Source organism: Colletotrichum aenigma, assembly GCF_013390185.1.
Source record: "Colletotrichum aenigma strain Cg56 chromosome Unknown KSG_Cg56_contig07, whole genome shotgun sequence".
Lineage (NCBI taxonomy): Eukaryota > Fungi > Ascomycota > Sordariomycetes > Glomerellales > Glomerellaceae > Colletotrichum > Colletotrichum aenigma.
This window is the reverse complement of record NW_023500913.1, coordinates 4,116,917-4,140,577: the sequence shown is the minus strand read 5'-3', so window position 1 is coordinate 4,140,577 and position 23,661 is coordinate 4,116,917. Positions and strand designations below refer to the sequence as shown.

The 23,661-nt window shown below is 51.9% G+C and overlaps 9 protein-coding genes across 9 annotated transcripts; 6 read left to right on the top strand and 3 right to left on the bottom strand.

Moving 5' to 3' along the window:
* Positions 1-1,672: 1,672 nt before the first annotated feature.
* CGCA056_v011391 (uncharacterized protein) lies at positions 1,673-2,122 on the top strand (the record flags this gene model as incomplete). The annotated part of the gene is made up of 2 exons (XM_037326637.1): positions 1,673-2,013; positions 2,068-2,122. The coding sequence occupies 2 exons, from the start codon at positions 1,673-1,675 to the stop codon at positions 2,120-2,122; spliced, it is 396 nt and encodes a 131-aa protein (XP_037175704.1).
* Positions 2,123-2,200: 78 nt separating this feature from the next.
* CGCA056_v011390 (uncharacterized protein) lies at positions 2,201-2,928 on the top strand (the record flags this gene model as incomplete). The annotated part of the gene is made up of 2 exons (XM_037326636.1): positions 2,201-2,602; positions 2,671-2,928. The coding sequence occupies 2 exons, from the start codon at positions 2,201-2,203 to the stop codon at positions 2,926-2,928; spliced, it is 660 nt and encodes a 219-aa protein (XP_037175944.1).
* Positions 2,929-4,117: 1,189 nt separating this feature from the next.
* Positions 4,118-4,875, top strand: CGCA056_v011389 (uncharacterized protein; the record flags this gene model as incomplete). The annotated part of the gene is made up of 2 exons (XM_037326635.1): positions 4,118-4,195; positions 4,282-4,875. 2 exons carry the CDS (start codon positions 4,118-4,120, stop codon positions 4,873-4,875), a joined length of 672 nt encoding a protein of 223 aa, XP_037175037.1.
* Positions 4,876-5,519: 644 nt separating this feature from the next.
* Positions 5,520-7,088, top strand: CGCA056_v011388 (uncharacterized protein; the record flags this gene model as incomplete). The annotated part of the gene is made up of 1 exon (XM_037326634.1): positions 5,520-7,088. One exon carries the CDS (start codon positions 5,520-5,522, stop codon positions 7,086-7,088), a length of 1,569 nt encoding a protein of 522 aa, XP_037175035.1.
* A 316-nt stretch (positions 7,089-7,404) lies between these two features.
* CGCA056_v011387 (uncharacterized protein) lies at positions 7,405-7,734 on the bottom strand (the record flags this gene model as incomplete). The annotated part of the gene is made up of 1 exon (XM_037326633.1): positions 7,405-7,734. The coding sequence occupies one exon, from the start codon at positions 7,732-7,734 to the stop codon at positions 7,405-7,407; it is 330 nt and encodes a 109-aa protein (XP_037175337.1).
* Positions 7,735-10,257: 2,523 nt separating this feature from the next.
* axe-2-2 (Acetylxylan esterase 2) lies at positions 10,258-11,408 on the top strand (the record flags this gene model as incomplete). The annotated part of the gene is made up of 4 exons (XM_037326632.1): positions 10,258-10,590; positions 10,772-10,889; positions 10,960-11,039; positions 11,100-11,408. The coding sequence occupies 4 exons, from the start codon at positions 10,258-10,260 to the stop codon at positions 11,406-11,408; spliced, it is 840 nt and encodes a 279-aa protein (XP_037175336.1).
* A 674-nt stretch (positions 11,409-12,082) lies between these two features.
* Positions 12,083-14,206, bottom strand: Zan-0 (Zonadhesin; the record flags this gene model as incomplete). Its single annotated transcript, XM_037326631.1, has 1 exon — positions 12,083-14,206. The coding sequence occupies one exon, from the start codon at positions 14,204-14,206 to the stop codon at positions 12,083-12,085; it is 2,124 nt and encodes a 707-aa protein (XP_037175339.1).
* Positions 14,207-17,729: 3,523 nt separating this feature from the next.
* On the top strand, positions 17,730-18,605 carry CGCA056_v011384 (uncharacterized protein; the record flags this gene model as incomplete). The annotated part of the gene is made up of 1 exon (XM_037326630.1): positions 17,730-18,605. The coding sequence occupies one exon, from the start codon at positions 17,730-17,732 to the stop codon at positions 18,603-18,605; it is 876 nt and encodes a 291-aa protein (XP_037175338.1).
* A 2,764-nt stretch (positions 18,606-21,369) lies between these two features.
* On the bottom strand, positions 21,370-22,499 carry CGCA056_v011383 (LysM domain-containing protein; the record flags this gene model as incomplete). The annotated part of the gene is made up of 3 exons (XM_037326629.1): positions 21,370-22,010; positions 22,154-22,196; positions 22,263-22,499. 3 exons carry the CDS (start codon positions 22,497-22,499, stop codon positions 21,370-21,372), a joined length of 921 nt encoding a protein of 306 aa, XP_037175341.1.
* Between the last annotated feature and the right edge of the window lie 1,162 nt (positions 22,500-23,661).

The window sequence follows — 23,661 nt, the reverse complement described above, 5'->3', positions numbered from 1 at the left end:
CTGCATCGAGACAGTCGCATACGGCATTAAACTCATCCCAAATGCTGGACTTGACAAGTTCTCCTGTTGAGAGGTTGACGCCGACATGTCCGGTCGTGACAACTAGGTGACCATGTAAAGGTATCGTGGCCGTGGTAGCAAGGGATGAGGAGCGAAGCATCTCGCCGACTGGGCCTGACAGCCATATGTACTCTGCCATTGTGTGAATTTGTCAAAGATGAAATGAGACGTTTCTCTTTGTTGTTTCGTTTTCTGGTAAGCCGTAGATTTCAAGATCCATCCCTAGCTGAATTACCGGACGAGCGCTCCTCAAAAGTAGCTCTGTGGCAGTGCTGCTGTCGTCCATCCATAACCTGCCGGGTCCAGGACAGGCATGCTCAGTGATGGGCTTAATATGTCCGCAACGGGAAATATTTACAATGCTTGCAACCCCACCCTCCTCGGCTGCGCACCACCGAAATTATCAATACCTTCCATTGTCTATGCTCCTCGGAGCCATAGAGAGCTTGATATGGAAGAAATACACGTGCCAGCTTTTGTGTAAAAACGAAACATTGATAGGGGACGTTTGCCGCCTAGCTTCAACCAACGTAACGCGAGACACATTGACCAAGATGTCCAGCATAACTGCAGCTTCAGCACAGGCTCTGCGCGATCTGATTGACCAGTACACCACGGTAGAAAACCCGAAACTTCCGGGGATTGTGTATTGTGCATTTGGACAAGATAGTCTGCCGATATTCCAGCATGCATCCGGGAAGAAGGGCTTGTCGACAACCCAGCCAATGACGTTGAACACCACGTTTTGGCTCTTATCATTTACAAAGTTGGTGACTTCCATAGCTTGTATGCAATGCGTTGAGCGAGGCTTGCTCAAGCTGGATGACGCAGACCAGCTCGAAGAGCTCGCACCGGAACTACGTCATGTGCAGGTGCTCCAGAGGACAGCCGAAGGAGACTTCCACTATGTTCCAAAGAAAAGTCGCGTCACCTTCAGAATGCTTTTGAACCACACAGGTATCTCATACAAGCTTCAAACCGCTTCGATTTGCTTGCTGATATACATGCTTCACAGCTGGTTTTGGCTACGCCTTTGACGATGACAAACTCGCCGAGGTAGCCCGTCCGGTCGGCCTTGATGATTTCTCCTGCGATCAATCATTGAAGGTTGATTTCAGGATGGCCATGCTACGTTCGAGCAGGAATGGCTTGCAGCCTCGACGGCTGTCCGGTTCAGATCCTGTGCTTCAGTATGTCACTTTTGTTGCAGTCTCATCTCGGACTGAGACTCAGAATGAGCCTCAGACTGAGCCCATCGACTCTCTCATCTCATCTCGGACCATGCTTGCTCCTTCTTTGATATCGGACTTAGCTTACTGGTTGGAATAGCCAACTCCAATACTCAGCCACGCTAGATGGTAGCGCATCTCACAGGATCTCGGACTGAAGATGGTTCGCGCTCAAGTCATAGATCCATAACCAGAATGTTCTTTTGACGTATTATGCAGTTTTTAAGATCATAAAGTTGATGAACGCCCACAAATACCTTACATCGACGTCGCTGATTGCAACTTCTGTGACTAAGTACATGTATCCTTCTATTTAAACCCGCGGTTGCATCCCTTCTGTGTCCAGTTCTGTTGCTAGAATCCAGAACAACTCAGTATTCATCATGAAGCTGCACTTCATTCTTTCTCTATTTACCATTGCCCCACGGCTCTCTTTACAGTTACTGTCGGGTGATGTATCCGTTCCAGAGAGCCAGGCCATCTCCTCGGTTACGTTCGCCGACAGGCCTCTTGAACTCTTGGCGCGGCAGCAGCCACAGACGGCGCCAGGCAAGAAGAAGGATTCATGCAAGGCCTGCCCGAGGCGAAAATGCAGCAGCACCGCATACTTCCGCAACGCCGCCACTTGCAGATGCGAGAAGTGCCCGAACGGCCAGAAGGCCAAACAGAGGGGTGACGGGTGCGAGAAGGCGCAAGACGATAAGAAAAAGAACAAAAATGACAAGTCTGTAAACAGAAGCCCTCGCATGGCAGGCGCCTTGCTGACTTCATATGACAGAATCAAGGACACCATCGAACGCAAGAAGAAGGAGTACCAACAGAAGAAGAGATAGAAAACCAAGAAGGAAATGGTCGACAAGGTCAAGGGTAAGAAGAGGACCGAGTAGAAGCGCAACAAGAAGCGGACCCGCATGGGCAAGTGCCTGCTGCTCGTTCCGCTGTCCATCTTTGGCGAGTTCGACGGCATCGTCCCCCTATCTTCATACGCAGAGGACTTCTTCTCCGAAGACTTTGTGACCGGCGACGCGATTGACGAGTTCTGGCCGGGCGACTTTGGGGACGCCCCTGACGTGGATATCGACTCGGACGAGTACACAATGCCATACGTAGAGATCGCGGCCGCGATTGAGGATGACAAAGACACGAGATGGAAGGATCCGATTGTGCCCATCGGCTTGAAGCGCGAGGAGCCATCGAGACTTCCTGTGCCTAAGGAACTGGTAGGAGAATTCAGACGTACGGAGGCCTCAGGTGAGACCACTGCGGATATTCAAGCCACCTATCACCAGCTCAACAAGCGTAACACTGTCGCGGTACGTAACAAACTTTCCGAGGAAAACCTCACCAAACTATGAGGCAGATGCTGACTTTCAATATCTAGGCCATTCTGAGGGCCATTTTGGCCTTCGTCGGGCGTTTTGCATCTGCTACCAGGACCGTGGTCGGGAGATTCGCGACCATCGGTCAGCGGACGAGTGCTCGTCTCAAGGACTTGGCCGCAAGGGGCGGTGCCCGTCTTGCGAAAAGTGGCGGCAAGAAGACGCTCGATGAGATGAAGAACGCGGCTCGCACGATTTCCAAGAACAAAAACTGGAAGAATTGTCTGAATGGAGTCAAGCCGTCGAGAACGGCGGCATGATTTGTCGTCTACTGTCATGGAGTTGATTCAGGTAAAGCGAAGAGGAAAGGCCTGCTAGTGTTTTCGCGGAGGTTTGCGAGTTAGGAGAATGTTCTGGATCACTTTGTCATTTAGATTGCTCTTGTCAACTTGAAGTTTAGTCGTTTATCTTTTCGCAATTCTCTACTACATTGCTTCATTTCTACACTTGGGCTTACGTGTACCTCTTGATGAGGGAAGCCAATGGACTTTGAAGAGTACGACGGAGTAGGAAAACAATTCTCCTAGTTATGGCCGTTTTGCCATTTTTGTGTGGCCCGAATAAGATACCAAGTCGCAACGTTTTTAGGTATCTTTCAAGATGATTATGACAATTTGAACAAGTCTCAGTACGGGTTACACCACGAGTTTATAACGCGATACATCGCGGATCACTCAGAAGTATTCTCCATTTGAATCAGCAAATGTACAGCTGACGTCTGCATCGCGTGTTGGAACGTCTGCAATACTCGTGATGTTCTTTGAACTTTCAACTATTTGCCGCCTCTTCTTGTACTTTTGCTCATGTGGAGTGCCACAATTGGAAATGAAGGTTTCTCTAGGTGATTTCTCTGGCAAGTGCAGGTACCATCCATTTGACCTAATTGAAATCACGCATCAGATTCGCATTTCAAATCACGGTTATCCAAGGATTGAGTCTCAGTAATTTCTAAATGCATGCCACATGTCAGCTTCGGACTCAAGCCAGTAGGTATATTAAACCGAGTAGTGCTCTCTTGAGGTGCTTATAGAAACCAATCCGAGAGGTTATTTCTTTTCGCGAAAAAGCCGAAAGTGCGAAGAAAACACGATGTCAGCTCATGTTGATTACCTAGGTAGTGTACAGCCGCCAAAAGTCCGAGTACATAAGCTGAGACTGAAATCCTCAGAGTCCTGTCTAAGCCCCGAACTCCGTGCTGACGACGGTTAAATGCGTTCGAAAATTCCGAGGCTCAGCCACACGAAGAAAATTGCGCAGTCCACAGGTTGACTACATGTATCATCGCCCGAATGGGTGACAACACCTTGAGTAAAAGCCCCCTCTTAAGTTTATAAGAGCACGCGAAAATTAAACAGGCAAATGTCCATTTGGAGGTCATTCATTGTCCACAGCCAAGTTGTTCCACGGTATTCAGCTGTTCCACACTACGATTCTCATATCTTTGACAAAATGTACTTTCCTACCTTTCAACTGCTGGGTCTCATGGGTGTCCAGGCTGTACTTGGCCACCCCGTATCTGCATCTGAGGTAACGTCTACTTACTCTTGGTTTCTGGCAGCTTTTGCTCTTGGCTTACACTCGATGCTTTGGTACCACGGCATATTACAATCGAGAAACGGAAGCCTGATGGTTTCTGGCGAGAAGGTGGCGCCGACCTTTTCGGGGAGCTGAATTTAAATGAACTGACAATTGGTGAAAACGTGGGGGGTGGCAAAGACGGAAACGCATTCAAGGCGACCGTGATCGCCCCCGGATGGGATCAGAGCGTCACGTGGATATTGAAGAAGGATTATTCCAACAAGCAGCACATCTTGAAAGAGAAGGAAGCCTATGAAGCTATCGACGGCAAGGATGTAGGACCAAAGTTTGGAGCGCTTGTCTATGATGATTGCGGTGTTGATGAAGAAGGCATTCTGATCGAGTTCATCGAGTCGCGCTTCGCAGACCCCAACAACAAGGACGATGCGAAGAAGGCATTGGAGTCTGTCAAGAGGATGCATGATGCCGGCTGGATCCACGGTGATCTGACCTCTGTCCGCAACATTGTGATCAGGACATCGGACAACAAAGCCGTTCTTCTCGATTTCGCTCTGGCGAGGAAGATCAAGAGCGCCCAAGACAGCCGAGAGGACTTTCAAGACCTCGCATTGGCTTTTGCGGGAGTGAGATTTGATGATGACGGGACGACATGGAAAGTTAGAGAGTAGGCGGCGACCTCTCCGGCAGCTTTCGTGTGACGGCGAGACTGAGAAGATATCGGTGAAGGAAAGCATGGAAAGAAGCAGTTTCGTAGATTGTTTGAAATCTCTTGATTTGTATTGGTATTGCTAAGTTTATAATTTTCAAATATCAGGAAGCCTGTGTGACCATATCGTGGCTGATATTCCAAAGCCCACCTTGTGTCTGTTTCGACGCAGCGACCTGCCCTGCAATTTCGAAAACCCGCATACTTCGACCAGTTGTTCTCGTATCGTTCGCTAGATCCCTCTCTAAGTCTTTCTGAAGCCTCAGTGTTTGATCTGGATCCTCCCGGACATGAAGGCTCTAAGCAATTGGACTTGATTGTTCCCCCGAAACGACTTCAGAACCAGTCAGAATGTTTGCCGAATCGACCGCAGTGAGTGGATCTGCCAAGAATGGCTAGTTGTGGATGCTGGTGGAAGATAATGGCTGCCTGGAATATCGTCTGGAGATGACACTTGACTTTTGACATTGCATCTTTGACACGTGTGCCATTGCTTTCTGATTAAAATTCCGCTCCCACTGCAGCAAATGTTTCAGACGACATATTCTCGTTTACTAGCTGTGATTGCGTCTCACAGCGATGAGACTCACGCCAAGAGCATCAACCATGGACTCTCTCCTACTGCGCATGTTCAGCTTTGCCTTCTTCACTATCGGGGCAATGGCCACGATCAAGTTCTTTGACCCGCCATTCCAGTGCCCGAGTGTTATTGACACTGTCCTTCCGATTGGGCAGTATAGTGAATATCTCTATGGGAGGCTTGAAGACCCAAGTGATCCCGAGATGCAAACCATGAAGGAAATACACAATACGCTCTCCAATTGTTCGTCCGTCAAAAGTTTGAAGCTACTTCTCACCAAGCTCCAGGGCGAGTTTGAACCCGACCGCTATGACTTTCCTTTCCACTACCCCTCAGGCTCGCGCTACCCGTCGCAACTAGAAGTCCTCGACTTAGAGGGCTACAGGTTTAACGAAAAGCCGTGGGAAGAGGCGCGCAAAATGCTGTCAAGCACCGACTCGACCTTCCATAAGTACCTCGACTGGCTCGGGTCCGGCAAGGCTTGGAGTTGGCTCAAGTGGATGTGGCTCTCGGAGCAGCAGAAGCAGATGACGAATCTCGACTTGTGGCTCGAAGCAATGGACTTTTCCCACATCAAAACACTCGTGCTCATCCCACCAGAGCCAAGCATGTTCTCGAGGTCTAAGAGCCATGCGCCCAACTCCACCCAACTAGCACCACACCTCAAGTCTCTTACCTCTCTGACGGCCCGCGGGCCTTGGGCAGGAGACCTGATTACAGCGCTGCCGGAGAACTCGCTTACACATCTGGCATGGTTGAGCAGCCGGAGACCGTGGCGGTTGGCTGAACCTGCCATCCGCCATCACGCAAAGTTACTCACGAGTCTTGAGTGTAGGGCGTCCGAGGCAGAGGCAGATTGGAGATCGTCCATCAACCCGGAGCAGATCGCAGAGCTAGGGATCATGGCTCCAAATCTGCGTAATGTCACGATTGACATACGGCAGAATGATGTCTGGCCGTACAGACACTTAGAAGCCCTCGCCACAAAGTTCCCCAAGCTGAAGAACGCGACATTATTCTTCGATATGGCGAGCTACTGTCGCAGAGCCATTGATGCGAGGAAGAACAGCGTGTTGGGTCGGGAGAGATGGAAAATGGAAATGAGCAGCAACTGCGGCCCGGGTGAGGACGAGTTTGCTCACCCGCGGCTGGATGTTGCGAGCGCACAAGACATGTTTGAGTTCCTGGTGGAGAAGAATGAGGGTGGCCAACTGAGGAAAGCCACTTTTTACTCGGGAGATTGGGACAGACCAAGGGAGGAACCTCGATGGGGGTCGGAGTGGCTGGATGGGAAGCGCGTCTGGGCTAATTGCTGGATCTCTGAAGATCTCGCCGAGGTAGAGGATACAGGCAACGAATATCGACATTCCGAAGAGCCGTGGGTGGTGTGCCAGGCAGGGAGTAAGAGACAGTTCCATGAGATTGGTTCCCGAAGAACAATCTGGGATAACGATGAATGGTGGTGGGACAGGACGATGGAACAACAGATCTGGAAGATGGACAGGGGCAATTCTGCAGCGAACCCATTCATTTCACAGTTGTGTGGCTCAAAGACGCGGGGGCGTATTCAACAACCTTCAGGTTTGGCTAAATAAACTGTGCCTCCCACATGGTAGCCCTCATGCGTGCAGCATTTTGACCCTTCAAGTGAGAACACCAAGCGGCGGAACGACAAGAAATCATAAACGAATGTGATTTTTATGAAGCCACGACGATAAAGACAGACTGTAGAGCTAAAGAGTGCATTCCAACCCCCCTGGCAGATTACCGGCCCGTGCTAATATTTCTGATCTCAGCGAAATACTTCATCCTCCCGTAGCCCTCCATGGTCCCCTTAGCATCTGATCTCAGTAGAACCCGTCGCCGATCTGCAAAAGTCCTCACCCTCATTGTAAATCATGTATCCGACCCTCAGAGCGCCAAGCGCCTTTGTTCAAGGAACAGCCCACAGGATCCAGTGATCTCCTGCAACTTCTGAGTATAAGTATAGACATTGATGTCCCCAACTCCGGCGCCCCTGGTGCGGCACAGGAAAGCCACAACCGGGCGGGCAGAGGCAGATCTTTTGATCTCGTACCAAGCCATTCCAGGGTTGATAAATGCCCTACCCAGCCTTTGCTTCCTCATCTGATTCTTCAGGCCCTGAACTGCGCCGTCACAATTGCCGCTGTTCATTCTGTACTTGCAACCACACCAGGTCTCGCCGTCACGACATGTCGGGGTTCTTGAGGTGAACTTCATGGCCGGTTTCGTTGTAGTAGGCTACGTAGAAACCGTCCGCCACATCCTTGGGGAGCGTGAAAGCTGCAGCGATGACAGAGATGGAGGCGAAAAGAAGAAATATGAAGTGCATTGTAAGTTGTAGAAGCTGAAGTGATGGTAAGATTCAGATGATTTGTGTTTATTTCTTATCCTCAGAGCAGTTGATACTGACGTCTTCTTCTTTAGCAAGGACGTTTGGCCCCGCATTTATAGTTGAGCTCACACGAAATCCGTATGCTTACAGTCACTAGCCGTCTCTCTAACTTGAGGCTCCAGCCTTTCTTGCTCCAGGACAGCCGAGGGCTGTTCCAAGTGATGGATGATGTCTCATGACAGCTGGCATCTAGGGTCACAAGGCAACTGACTCTGGCGGATTCGACGAGTAGAAAGTTTTTCGTAGAGACTGAATGACGGTGATCAGGCTGATGGTGCTGATTTTCGTGTCCTCGTGGACGTACGACTTAAGGTGATCCGAGATGTTGCGAACTAGCCAAACAAAGCTTCAGATCAGGGTAATGGTCACTAACATAAACGGCCGTATATCTGAGTCTTGTGCAGTAAATGTCTCGGTCAGGCCTTGTGGAGGTCAGCATCTCGAGCCTCCTGGATGAAGAAGGCCACAAACACAAGACAATTTTGTTCCACATAATCAAAGTCAGTGATAGCAATCATGTGCGAATGTCATGGCCGCAACATCAGAAACTGAGAACCATAAAGCACATTACACAGGGGTTGTGGGAGACGTGAAAGTTCTCAGTTGTCAACTTATAATAAGCTTAAAATAAGCAATATTAGAGCAGAGATATGGCTATCGCACCAACAAGCATCCATCTGCACATGAATATGGAGACAGACGCTGCTTATGACAGCTCACCTTTCGGGCGGATCTACGAGCTTCCACGAGCCTTAGCAAGGTTACACGTTGTGCTTGGCAATATGTCGGGAGGCAGCCGCATCAGCTTGCATCCTGGGGGTTTGAGACACAAAACAACTTAGTCAATACTTTCAACTTCCCAAGTGAGCCGTTTGTTTCATCACAGGTGCACCGCGTGTCTAAAGGCAAATTCGCCATTGCACTTTGAAGTCGAAGTGCACACCTTCTAATTATTTCACTCGCCCGCGCTTTGCGGACCTTGGCGGTCTGATGCCAATTCAGATGTAGTTTAGCGTGATAATGCAAAGTGGAGGAAATCAAGACCGACTCCTTTGTCTCAATGGTAGCATCAGCGTCTCAAAGCCGCTTGCACCTGATCCTGGACAGAAGATAGCACTAAAAGTTTTGAAGAGACCTCAAATGTTTATAAGTCTTCAATATCCGAGCTTCGAGTCTTTGGAAATTAAACCTATGAACGCTTCTCCGAACGTAGAAGAGGCTTAATTGCTGCAGCTTTAAGTTCGTGAACATTATTTTCGTCGCCGGCACCAGGCTATGTGGCCTTGGAGGCTGTGGATTTGCGATGACAAGGGTGAAGACTTGCCAAGCAACGGATGGAGAATTCACAATTTGACGCAACGGAGCTCAGCCTTGGCAAAGTAACTGTCGGAGTTGCATCCATCCTGCAATTGCAGCCAACCCGTAGCCTCACCTCCCTCCAGACTAGAATGAGCTGCGTAATCCTTTGCAATCTCAACCTCTGCCCGACTTGCCTCACAGGCAACAACTCATCATTTGTTCAATCGCATGAATGAACCAACAAGCTAACCAGCCGGGCGTCCCGTTCCCTCTTCCCCGCATCCGCCATCCCCGCATCCCCAGCCCGTCCGTCTCCAACTTCCCAACCTCATCGGGTCACACGGCCAGAAGCGGGCCCAATAGTGGACGTAAAAGCAGGAAATACGCGCCTAAGGGACCTGGGGTACAGGAACGATGCTCTATTCGGACGCAATGCCGAGGCTCTTCCATCCTCCTCCGCCCATCCCACACAGCACAACTCCTGTCCTATGTAGCTCCAGCCATTTCTAGTCATATCTACGAGCCAAACCACGAGGCGCTAACCCCACGCGGAAGCCACCTCGGACCTAGACCTGGACCCCTGGCCGACTTGAACGACAGTCCGAACATGTGGTCGACGATCCATGGCGTCCGGCGGACGACGAACCTCCGTCTGATTCGCCGTTCGGCCACGACGGGGTACCCCTGGCGATCACAACACAGCAGCGCAGCCACCCCGGCTTTCCGCCGGGCTCAATTTCAACGAGCTGATGGCGCGGCAGTGCGGCACTTGCGATGGGATGGCGTTGCCTCGCCGGCCCTTTTCGCGGGCATGCAGTGCTGCTTAGCAATGCGCGTACGGATACACCATGCCAGCCTCTGCGCCAAGAATCGTTGAGGTCTGCGACGTCATCCAACCCGGTGGGCTGCCGAGATAAATACCTCTCCGACCTCCCCGGTTCTCCTCTGTGCCTTCCTCTATCTGCTAGCTTCGACTACCGTCTGATCCGACCAAACCGATCCTGTCTCACCATCGCTCATCATCCACGACCGAACCTGACCGACCGAAAATGAGATCCACGACGAGGACCACCGCCGCGATCGCCGGCCTCTTGGCGGCCAGCGCTGCCGCGCAGAACTCGACCAGCACCTGCGCCAGCGGAGTGCATCTCATCGTCGCACGTGGCAGCAACGAGCCAGCTGGTGTTGGCCGGATCGGCAGCGTCGCCAATGGCGTCGTCGCCGCCATCCCCGGGTCCCAGATCGAGCCGCTCGATTACCCCGCGACCTTCGACAACTACTCAATCTCAGTGGAAGATGGAGACATTGCCATGAACCTGGCCTTGACGGCGTACAGCTCGAGATGTCCCGACTCAAAGGTTGCCCTGCTCGGATATTCCCAGGTACGTGAGAGAGCTGTCTGACTGAGCTTGATAGAGGAGTTCATGACATGCATGACACGACTTGGGACGAGACGCCATTCTTGGGGCGCTGTCGGAGGGCCCACGGACAATGATTGGACACCAACATGCGATGAGGCTGCGCTTTTTGCTTTCTTCTTCCCGCTGACGTGCATGAACGCAGGGTGCGCAAGTGACGGGTGATACCCTGTGCGGCAGTGTCGACGAAGACGCCGGCGAGGCGCTGGATTTAGAGTTCAACCACACAGCGCCAATTGCATCTTCCATCGTCGATCAGAGCGGTACGTAAAAGCTCACGAAGAGCTTGTTCGGCGTGGACCTTTCGGACATTGAACGCTGATTCTCTCGTAGTAATTGCGGTCGTCCTCTTCGGAGACCCGACCCATACCGCCAACTCGACCTGGAACCGAGGCACGAGCACTCGCGACGGCGTGAGTTGAGCCAAGATGTGCAGCTACTGATGCGAGACACTGACTCGATGCCGGCTCTAGATTTTCCCTCGCGATAACACTACTGCATGCCAGCAGTACGCCTCCAAGATCGCCTCGTGGTGCGACACTGGCGATGTCTATTGCGACATCGGTAACAACACCAAGGTCCACGGCTCATACTTTGCCAACTACACCGATGACGCCGTGGAGTTTGTCGTCGCTCAGTTCAACGCCTCCAAGACGAACAGCACGTCTCCCTCGGCCACCCCGACGCCATCTACCGTTCCGGCATCAGGGGCTGGTGCCACTGGTCCGGGCATGCTCATGTCGATGGCTGGACTGACGATGCTCGCGGCTTTCCTGATGTAAATGTGTTCCACATGGATGACGGAATGGCACCGCACGACGAATACCCCATGATGGATGTTACGATTCAATATGATACTTAGCATAGTAATGAGATGTACGAGGCGTCCAGTATCCTTGATTTCTCGTTGATGGCTCGTGGTTATCACCAGCGTCGGGACTTGCCGTGTTATTAAAAGAGGCCCGCAAAGTCTAATCGCAGCGTGTGGGATGCCGTGATAAGCGCTGATTCAACGACATCAGTGCTCGCCGGTCCGAGTCTACGGACCGAACGATCCACGTGCTGTCGATAATCAAACGGCAAACCCATTGTAGATCACTTACATGGCCTTTCGGTAGTTGCTGCTTCATCACAGAATTCTTTCATATTGATGCATTTCTTGTGGCTAAGCATTTGGTCTCATTTTAGAATTCACCACTTCAAGGAACTACTCAATTACAACGGTAGGAATAAAAACAACTATTTCAATCATAAGAGGTGTTAAGTCTCATTGAAGGCAGGCTGACAGGGTATCAAACTTCGTCCAGCGTCATCGCTACCGTCTAATATTTAGATTACATATAAGAAAGATAATTCCTAGTTCCTTGCGTCTTCCAAGGCATATATCGACGTTCCTTTCCTCCACGGCTTCCTATCGTCATGAGTCGCACTTTATTTTCTCCCATCACCCTCCTCATTAAATCCTACGCCTCATGAATCTCATCATTGGCTTTGCAGGTTCAGCAGGCTTCTCGGCGGGCTTCTCGGTCTCCGCTGGCTTTTCGGCGGGCTTTTCCTCAGGCTTTTCCTCAGGCTTCTCAGCGGGCTTCCCAGCTGCGGGAGCCTCATGTACGGGAGGAGTCGCCGGCGCTTGGTGAGCGGGAGGGGCAGCCGGTGTCTCGGCCGGAGGGTGGGCGGGCATGGCCTCGGCTGGGGGAGCAACGTGAGCCGGGGGCATCTGGTGAGCCGGCGGCGCAGATGGCGCGGGATGTGCCGCTGCGGGAGGAGTGTGCTGGGCCGGAGGGGCCATGGTGTGCACCGCCGGTGGCGGGGTATGCTGCACCGGGGGAGGTGCCATAGTATGTGCCGGCGGCGCGGCTTCATGAGCGGGGGGCGGCATGGGGTGGGCCGCCGGAGGAGGGGAGGCAAGGTGGCCGGCTGAGGCTGTCACGGTTGTCGCGCAGTGGCTGATTACTTGCGTGACGTGGACAACCTGGTGAACGGTGTGCGGCGGGAGCGTCACGGTCTCCTTGACCTCGTGAGGAGGCAGGGTGACGTGCACTGTTTCCTTGACGACGTGGGGAGGAAGAGTTACGTGGACGGTTTCCTTGACCACATGGGGAGGAAGGGTGACGTGTACCGTCTCGGTCTCCTTTACCACGTGAGGAGGGAGAGTGACGGTTTGGACTGCGTGCTGAGTCTGGACGACTGTGGCGACGTGGGTGATGATCTTCTCGATTGGGAGCTCCTTGGTCACGACCTGGGTAACGTGAACCGGCAGCTCCTTGGTGACTTCGTGGGTCACGGGAGGAGCGGGAGGAGCAGAGACAACTCGCTCGGAGGTAACAACTTGGGGGGGCAGAGTGACGTGGACTGTCTCGGTGACCGCGTGGGTGATTGTATGGACGAGAGGAGGAGCGGTCTGGACGACGGTGTGGACCAGAGGAGGAGCAGTCTCGACAACTGTGTGGACGACGGGCGGAGCAGTTTGCACTACCGTGTGAACAACGGGTGGCAAAGTGTGGGTGATGATCTTTTCCACGGGAACCTCCTTCGTGATTTCGTGAGTGACGGGAGGCGCGGAGACAACCCGTTCGGAGGTGACGACTTGAGGGGGTAGGGTAATGTGGAGGGTCTCAGTGGCCACCTGGGTGATTGTGTGGACGAGAGGAGGTGCGGTTTGAACCACCGTGTGAACGACAGGCGGCAGAGTCTGGACGACGGTGGTCACATGCGTGATAATCTTCTCAACAGGAACCTCCTTGGTAACATGTTGAGTGACGGGAGGCGCAGAGACGATGCGCTCGGAAGTGACGGTGTGAACAATGGGAGGCGCCGTTTGGACAACCGTGTGGATGGCGGTTTCGGTCTGTGTGATGTGTACCGGCACCGTGACTTTTACTTCCTCCTTCTTGGTCTCGACAACGGTATGGACAACGGGAGGCGCAGTCTGGACAACAGTGTGTACCGCCGTTTCGGTTTGGGTGATGTGAACTGGAACCGTCTGCGTGACGTGTACTGGGACCGTGACCTTGACCTCTTCCTTCTTCGTCTCGACCACGGTGTGGACCACTGGCGGAGCGGTCTGAACGACGGTATAAATGGCTGTCTTAACCTCCGTCTTCGTGATATGTACTGGGACTGTCTGTGTGACGTGTACCGGAACAGTGACCTTGACCTCCTCCTTCTTGGTGATCGTCTCCTTGACTACCTGCGGAGGAGCGGTGATAGTGACGTGCTTCACCTCAGTTTTGACCTCGTGCTTGACTTCGGTCTTCGTCTCGGGCGGTGCTGTGACGGTTACATGCTTGACTTCCGTCTTGATTTCGTGTTTGACTTCCGTCTGGGTCAGGTGCTTGACCTCGGTCTTGACTTCATGTATTGTGGTAGGGACTGTGACATGAACAACTTCCTTCTCTCCCGGCACCGTGACTTGTACGGTCTCCGTCTTGACCTCGTGGACTGTTGTCGGTACATGAACTGTGTGTACGATGGTCTCGGTCTTGGGCTCGCACTGAGCAGGTGCTGCTGCTGGGGGATTCGGGGCAGCCACCGCCACTGAGGCGAGCCATGAGAGGATTGCGTATCTTGAAAGTAACATGATTTTCGAGTCGGTATATGGGTGTAGATATCGTGTACTTGCGAGTCCGGACGTCGAAAAGTAAGGAAAACCACAAAAAGGAATAAAGGAATGTACGAGGCTCGCCTCTGAACGGGGTCGAGATACCGGTCTCTGAGTTTGTTGAATGAAACGAAGTAAACAAAAAGCCGCAGCGAGCTGGCGATGGGCTAGCTGCGTGGAAGAAACGAATGAAAGAGAGCGCGCGTGCGGATGAAGTGAAGGGGGACAGACCTGCTGATCACTACATCTCTGCAAAGGAGGGGAGCCAAGTCATTATATCAGACGGGGCCTGGTCATCGCGAGCCTTGGCTGCTGGGTTGGGATGGGTCTTGCCAATGCACATCGTCCGCAACAACCGGTGCACGGAAGATCGGATGCGCGCGGGCGATAGCAGGGCAGGAGGTGTGGTGGCTTTTCCTGATCATGGCCTGGGCATGGGAGTGCCGGAGGGTGGTGTGAAGGTGATGGAGACGTGGTGTTGTCGTCACATTCCTGGGGAGCCGGGGGCCGGGGGTAACAAGGCATGAGCGAGTCCTCAGACATGATGTTGAGCATTGGGCTAGATCATGATGGAGGCTGAAGCCGTGTTAGATGCGGTGAGGGCCTGTAGACGAGAGACAGCGGTACTGGGTGCACTAGCAGGTTTCCAGCGTGGCTGTAACCGTGCCAAGATGGGATCGCAAGTCTCGCTGCCATCTGAAAAGTGACGGGACGGTTTCCGAGGGAAGGGATGAAAGACCAGGGTCTGTCTGTTTTGGCTTTGCGGCTCTGGCAGGGGAGTTTAGCCAGGGCTGAAGGTCGAGGGCAGAATCTGTCGGGCCACGGGCAGAACTCGAGGCTTAGCCTTGGTGCTCGGGATCTTCAGGGGTTGTTTGCCATGTCGGACAAGCAACGGCCCCTCGAAATCAGAAGAGGAAATCCGGAATCGAGTGAAGCCGTGGAAGACGCGAGCTCAGCTCTGGCTGGGCCTCCAACATGAAACTGGATGTTGTTGACTGGTTGCACCTCGCCTGTCTTCCCCTGGTTGGGTGTGGTGATCATGGGAAAATCTCTGCGATCATGATCTTGGCCGTCGTGCCGCGGGATGAGATAGTGGCAATGCCATGCCTTGGTGCCAATCCTGACTTCGTCTTTGGTAAAGCCCTCCATCATTACCCAGGTCTGAGGAACTCTTCGCGACTTCATGCTTTCTTGGGGGAAACTTAGCCACGACAAGTGATGTCCAACACCTCAATACAGAACCTCTCTGTCGCCCCAAAAGAGCTGATAACATCGCATGAAGTCGTCCCCGTTTGTTTCTCTCTACACAGCGCCTCAAACCCCCACCGGCACCTGACACATGTCAGCAGCCAGGTGGTACCCGAAGCGGCCCAGCGAACATGATCTCTCGCTGCGACCCTCAGACTTTCAGAGGGACCAGACGAACGTGGCGGCGGCCAGGGGTGGCTCCGGGGCACAGGGCCACAGCGCCGGGATTCAAGCTGTTAGTGCGTGTGAAGAGCCTGCAGCTTCTCCGTCCTGGGTCATCCGAAACCCCTGCCAAGATCTGCCAAGATTAAGCCCTTGCAAGAGCCCACCTGGACAGGCATGCTTAAGACGAAAAACGAGGAGGTACGAAACGGAATCAGCTCAGTTTCCACATTACGAGCAGTCTAGCAGGGCGAAGGAAGGGGGCTCAGAGCGGTTCCGAGGTTTCGGGGAGCTCGTCAGAGAGGGCATTGGGGGGCTAGGTATTGGGGCAGATGCGGGTGGTGGATGGTGGATGAGGAGGAGAACCTAGGGGCTAGAGGAGCCGTTAGACACGCTGAAAGGGCGCCAGCAAGGTTAGGGTTAAGCATTAAGGTTATTTCGTTAGGGTCACTCTACAGCGACCTCGTTGCCTGTCACTGACCTCATCCAAGGCCCGTCCTCCCACCCCTGGCAAGGGTCCCCGCTGCTGGTCGGATTCACTGTGACCCGGGCCCCTGATATGGGCCGGGCAGGGGTCGCTTCAGTGGGAATCTTGTTTCCTCATGGCCAATTGCACGTCTTCGCAATATCATGACAGCTGGAATGGGCAAAAATGCGACCATGAATGCTTCCCGATCCATGCGTTGCGCTGCTTGATCATAAAAACCTAGCGAGCCCCTCGCTTTTGCACGAAACCGGGATGCTCCTGCGCCCCGACTGCGCGAGTCATCTATGCGTCCCCCGACATGACACTCAGCTTCATCAGCTCTCTGATACAAAAGGGACCACGAGCCCTGCTGCACTGCATTCTAAGTCTTGATAGACCTCTCTCACCAAGTGGTGCTCAGAGTGGATGGCCGCCAGTGATTGCATTGTTCGCCGGTTCTCTCGCAGTAATGACAAATCTGATGGAAACCAGTACTCATCTCGCCGAACAGTGGAGGCTCTCTTCTCCTGCTCGCCGAATTTCACATCTCCGGTGATCAGTTCGCTTGTCCCTCCATTACGTATCTCATTCACACTGCAGACGCTGAGGTGTTTGACAATACGGACTGGAGGCATGCATACAGTCTGCCTTGACAGACGAGAAAGAATCCGTGAACTTGAATGCCTTATTTTGGACTGTAAACAGCATCTCATGAGCCGCACAAAAGGTAAAAATGATATGGTGCATGCTTGAAGTCTTGTGATCAAGGTGTTGTGACTGCATGCCAGAATGCAATATTATGCATCGCCAAGAGCATGGATAAAAGATCTCTAGGGCCATTGACGAGCAATTGGCAACGTCTTCCGTCTTTTGATCAAGGCGACAGTGAAACAGAACGGTCCACCTCCCTCTTCCTGTCTTCCCATCTCGAACATTGCCCCCAGCCATAGCCCCTTCGCTCCCGGCTGGGCATTTCTTGGATTAGTGATTCGAGCGTACGCATCTCTGAGCCAGCACTCTCGGTGCTCCAGGGCTCAACGTGATGCAATACTTAAAGAAAATAAAAATGCCTTGCGGTGTAGGGTTCTTGAATTTCGTCCGCAGCCTTACGGATCGGGTGGGATGGACTTGGTGCGGGGAAGACATTCCGTATTACTGATCCAGCCTTTCCCGACGGTGGAGGTATGAACCCCAGGGCAGTGTTCACGTAAACTACGTTGGCTTGTCGTTTGCTCAACATTTCAAGTCACAAAAGCACAATGAATGGTATCCTAGCAGAATTAATTTCATGTGATGAGAAATTCACAGCTAAGTCGCGTCGCTTGATCGAACATGCACAGGTTTCCCCGCACGGAGGTGATTCTTCACCGAATTTTGGATTATTCAACTTGTCCGAATCCCACTTGAGGCATCATATCATAGCACGCAGTGACTTTCTTGTAAATCTTAGAACCTCGGCCTATCGAGTGTGTCGATTAGACTTTCGTCGAGTCGGCTGCAGTGTTCATAGATAAAAAGAAGCGAATGAATCCTCCTGTGCCTTTTGCACCAACAAGCCCTCGACAACTGGGTTTGCAAAGCAGCTGTGTAATTCATACAAACGTTACCTTGTGGAATCAACTGAAAATGGCCGAATTAAGAGCGGCAGTCTACGTCGCACCTCCTATCTCCGCCAAAGTCCCTGGCCGTGATACTACAATCTTCTGGTCCCCAATTTCTTGTACCCTCGTCTATTCTGCCAGAGAAGCCGTCCTCATCGACACCCCGATCACGATCAAGCAGACAGAGGAACTCATTGCATGGATTGAGAAGATCGCGCCCAATAGGAAACTCTCCTATGCATACTTTACCCACGGGCACATAGACCACTGGGCAGGACTCCCTCTCCTCTTGAAACGCTTTCCCGAGGTTGTGCCGCTCGCGACCGTCGGCACCATCAAGCACATGGAACAGGAGATCGAAGAAGGCTACTTCAATCAAGTCTGGGAGTCAAGCTTTCCCGGCCAGATCTACAAACCGTTCGCCCTGCCGCAGGCCTTGCACAACCACATGTTCAAACTCGAAGACCGCTGGGAGTTTCATGCGATTGAGTGCGGACACAGCGACACGTACGCTTCAACTGTGCTTTGGCAACCAAACCTCAAGCTCGTTGCGTGTGGGGACGTTATCTACGGACAGGTGCACCAGATGCTGTACGAGGCCAACACCAAGACCAAGCGTGAAGAATGGATCAGAGCGGTCGAGAAAGTCGAGGCTCTAGACCCGGTGTATGTCATCCCAGGACATCGACAGGCTGAGGAGATTGATGGAGTTTGGCACCTTCCTGCGACGAAGAAGTACATTCAGGATTTTGGGGAAATTGTTGAAAAGGGGCCCAAGGATGCGAAAGAGGTGTTTAAGCAAGTGATGAAGTTGTATGCCGACCGGTACAACCCTGGAGCGGTGCAGCTCAGCGCAGCTGGAGTATTCATGCCTCCGAACACCAAAGAATCTCGCATTTAATCTGGTGTTGCAGATGGTTCCTGGAATGGACTTGCTCATTTGTTGCGTGTTGTTTGGATCAATCCTTTTTTCTGTCACGTCGCCAGAGACGCAGCCGATTCGCAATATTCAAGATAACACCTATGCGTTATCAAAAGTCTTAAAAGTGACACCACTGAATATTTGCTATGCCTGCTGTACCATGCAGCTCGTATGTCACCAGGGGTTAGAAAACAACACATTAGGCGTTGCAATTGGCTATTATCTGTCTTACGTGACATGCCCTCGTATTCGCACTTATGCTACAGCTTCAAACTCGGTTACGTCAATGTGCAAAATACCCCAGGCTGTTCCAGCCCCATGGGCCTATCATCACCTCTGATTGAAGCACTCACCTACGCCATGTTTGTCAGCCTGCATATATAATAGTGGAAGTATCGTAGCCAATCCTCTAGGAGATAGCAGACAGACGCGGTACAAATAAAAGCCCTATCTCGCCTCGACCCATATTTTACAGGTCAGCCGCAATCTATACACATCGCAACTATAACATCCCCAACGATGAAATTAATCCATATTGAAAATCTCGATATTCAAGAGTTCCTTTCTTTCTTCCCTTCTAACTTTTTTCTTTGTAGTTTGCCGCTTAGAAGCGTACTTTATTGTTACGACCCGTTGTGCATGGATAACAGTTGACCGACCCACTTGGGCGTCGGGCGGCTAGGACAGGACATTTGTACTCTGCAGGATCACAGGAACAACAGGGACTCACTTGGAAACAGAAGAACTATGATACAAGTCACGTGATAATAATATAAGGACACAGTTAGTGGAGCGCATAAGGAAACGCTCAATGATCAGTTAGTCAGACTAACTGATTGTAATCACCTCATATACCTAGGTGATCACCCTAGGTAGATAAAGGATACTGTTTAGGACTAGTATATAGTATAACCTAAGCCTAGCTTATAGTCAGACTTCTATAGCTCTTCAGCAATCAACTTAGTATTCATCCTCATGGATACTCTCAGCTTACCTTCACTGCGAATTACTTGTTGAGTCTAAGACTGATCACCTTAGCCTCTGAAGACCTAATCTACTGCAGCCTACGAACTACAACCTACGACCACGACCCAGTGTACTGTTAGAACGTATCAATCCCCAGCTTCTGTTAGCAGACCCTACTGTCGGATAGCTGACCGTAACAAGGAGCTCATTGCTCCCACCGATTTGGTATTTTTCGACAAGGAATGGCACCGCATCGAAACGAAAGTCAACTTGGCTTCCCGAATTTATACCACGACGAAAATCGATGAGATAACTCTCATATCGGGAGACTGGTCAGGTGCTAGCATTGCACGAAGGATGTCCTGGGCCTCTACGCGAGAAACGACACGGCTGGAAGACATCGCCTATTGTCTTCTCGGCCTATTCAACGTGCATATGCCCCTCCTTTACGGAGAAGGCTCAAGGGCGTTTATCCGTCTACAAGAGGAGATTCTCAGACAAAGCGACGATTATTCTCTCTTTGCATGGGACGCTTCCCAGGCAGAGGAAAACATCGCCCATATTGGCGTTCTCGCTACCCATCCTAAGTTCTTCAAAGACTCAGGCAGCATCGAAGCCTACCCAGTCGCTGGTCCTATATCCATATCGAACCTAGGAATCCACGCTCGACTGTCTTTCAAAAAGAACGCTACGGGCCAAACTCTGGTACATCTGCCATGCGGCTTTGCAGGAGACGTCGACTCTGTTGTTGTGCTTGGTCTGAATCTCTTTCAAGCAGAGCCTGTCATACTCAGCAGAGCCAGGTCAAAATTTCGGGTTTCGTCTACCAGCGAAATACTTCGCCCCGAGCACCATAGCGAGTTGTATCTCCTCAGAACAAGTCGGGCAGTCCAGAGCATGGTCAGCAAATGTTGTCTCACATACTCGTATATCCGCAAAGACTACGATCGGTTTATACCGGTTCGATTGTATCCGCGTCAGATGTGGGCATCCAACGAGTCCACGAGATCAATGACTCTCACCTTACCGGCCGATGGTGATAGGATGTTCAAGGCTGCTGCAGTGTTTTGGTGTGCTGCTTTTGAGGGGTGTTTTGCCGTCATTTTAACGCTGAGGTGTAATCAAATGCAGGGCAACGTACAACTTGTGGAAGGTGCCGACGGAATGTTGCCTGGCAGGCTCGAGGAAGTGATTGAGTCTCTGCCGGCGCCGGAGAAATCGAATCATTCGCGATTGGACTCAGGTATCATGGCCACTATCAATATCAAAATCATTCGCGGTGTTCGTATGTTCGCGGTGGTTGTCACGCAGTTGGAGTCTTTTCCCCCGGAGCAACAGCAAAAGTCGAAACAACCGGAATCTCAAAATTCCCATGGATTCTCCCTACCATTCTTCAAGAAGAAAAAGGAAGCCTCATAGTTGGACTATGAGAATGAGAATACACTTCTACTTCAAGTTGCTAGTATCACATGCTTGGTGTCAACGTACTTGCATAAAAATACAAAAACCCTGATAGACAAGAATATCAAGTAGTTTACAGAGTAGACAGTACTAAATTCTTGCAGACTGGATGATATGCTTTTCCAGAACTTTTTACTAATAGAAAGTTTTGAACTCGATTTACATTTGCGTACCGCAATGGGGTTGTAATAACTCGCATTGAGCAAGCGTTAACATTAAGAAACAACATTAAGAACAAACAACAATTAAGGTCGCTCAAAGCGAATCAGTTCCACCGCCCATGCAGTCAAGCCTAGTCAACGGACATGACGATCACTCAAAGGCCCACACAAGCGTAGGTATTGGCCCATAGACCGGTGCAGCTAGCCCCAGCAGCGGGGTTCCACTTGATGAAGTTGGCAACGGTGATTCCATACTGCTTCGAGATGGAGTCACAATTCTGGCCGCTCTGGACGAAATGGAACTTCTTGCAGTTGGAAACCATGCCGTCTTGAATAGGCTGAGGCGTGGTGTTGGCCGGAGGCGGCGTCGTACCTGAGCCACCAGAAACGCCGGTGCAGAGATAGTAACCTGCCCACATACCAGTACAAGCGGTGCCGCCAATGCCCTTATTCCAAGCCGCAAGCTGAGCAACGGTAACACCCACGGACGAGGCAATGGTACTGCAAGTATCGCCCGCCTTGACGAGATGCCAACGGTTGCAGTTGTCAACCATGCCGTCCTGGATGGGCTGCGGCGTGGGGTTGGGCGTGGCTGTTGGAGAGGGCTGGGTGGGCGATCCGCCGATGATGCCGGTGCAGACGTAGTATTCAGCCCAGATTCCAGTGCAGGCAGCGCCACCGATTTGCGTATTCCAGGCTACGAGCTGAGCGATGGTGACGCCGTTCTTGGAAGCGATGGTGGTGCAGGTGTCGTCGGCCACCACCTTGTAGAAGCGGTTGCAGTTGTCTACCATGCCTGGCTGATCCGGATCAGGAGTTGTGACACCGTTAGCTGGTGTAGTGGGCGATGGAGTGGTCGCCGGCGCCGTCGAGGTCGTAGTCGTCGGTGTCGGAGGAGTTGGCGGCTCCGGAAAGCCGGAAGCAGACTCAATGCAATACGAGTAGTCCGCTTCCAGTCCTCGCACGTCTTGACGGACGGATTCTGCCATGATAGTCAGTTTAGTGCCAAGTTTGGTATAGTCATGTCGGAAGTTTCAGTCAAGCTCACCAGTGCTGTCAGTTGTGCAGCAGAGATCCCCGCAATGATCAGGACCGTGTCGCAGCTGAGGCCGTCATCAGAGTTCCACCACAGAGTGCAGTCGCTGGGTGTGTTGGAGTCGTGGTCGTAGAAGGGCACCGAGCTATCGAAACGGCGGGGAGCCAGTTTGTCGACGCGCTTCACACTGATGGCGGTGCCTTGGGCGACAAGAAGGCCAACGGCGGCGAGGACTGACAGACGAGGCATCTTGTAGCACAGCGTCCTGTTTCCAGTAATATTCCTGTCAACTACGCATATGAGAAAAAATTCAGGAGGAGACGATGTTGCCGAACGCTCTAATGGCTCTTCTTGTACCCAGACACGCCTTCGTCTTGACAGCACGACAATGAGTATGTCCGCTGGCGACAATTTAACCACACCCGTGTTAGACTGTCTTTTGAGGACGTTGGATGAGATTTCGTTTACAATTTGGTACACGTAATAGCCTCAAGCCAAGATTTGCGCGAATTTGATTCTTGTCATCGGGTCAAAAACATCCTGGCTGTCTGTGTCTCGATGAGTCGATCTCAACAACTCAGCACATCCAAGCTTCCTAATTAGGTCTATCCGTCGTCGGTTGCGCGCTTTCAAAATGACCATGCATCTATAACAAGAAGCAGCGCCACGAACTTGCAGAGGCTGCCTAGAGCTCCTCGTGATGGAAAAAGGAGGCCCCTCATCGGTTATCCGGGACTACCCACTGGCGTAAGTGGCACAGTTGACATGGCTAGAAGGAAGGACCAAGGAAGGCTAGAACTCTTATTTCATGGTCTGCGAGATCAAAATCATGCTACATCGATTGTGGATGACTTTCCCCGTGATTCATTATTATACATATGTCAGACTGGATCCTGCTGTGCATCATAACATGGTAGCTTGCCACCTCGGATAAGAAAGCCCACCAATAGCCGACCATAAAGCTCATACCAAAACTGTAGAATCTGCAATGTCTCATGGCAAGTTGGGACCTGCTTTCGAGCGGCAGAGCTTTCGGGATCCCTGCATGATCTGTACGGTCATTTGGTCATAAAAGTAAGGTCAGGTACCCGCGCTCTGCATGTTAAGCTCTTAGGGCCGAACCCAGCCGGTCATTATTGCCGAGTTCCGTCACCAAGACCAGGACGCCACTCGAACGTTTCCTTTCTTGATGGGGTGGTGGGGGACCCCGGAAAGGAGAGTATGCTTAACGGCTAATGTGGAGGTGGAGCATGGGTAGGGCAGAGAATCAAATCAAGTGTATGTTGGAACCACTTGGCACACCTTGGCACTGCAGTACATATCCGAGGAGGCTTTTCCATTCAGGAAGTTACACTGCGCCGCAAGCACCCACGCTCACCTGAGCACTGGAGCGCGAAATATTCATGAACCA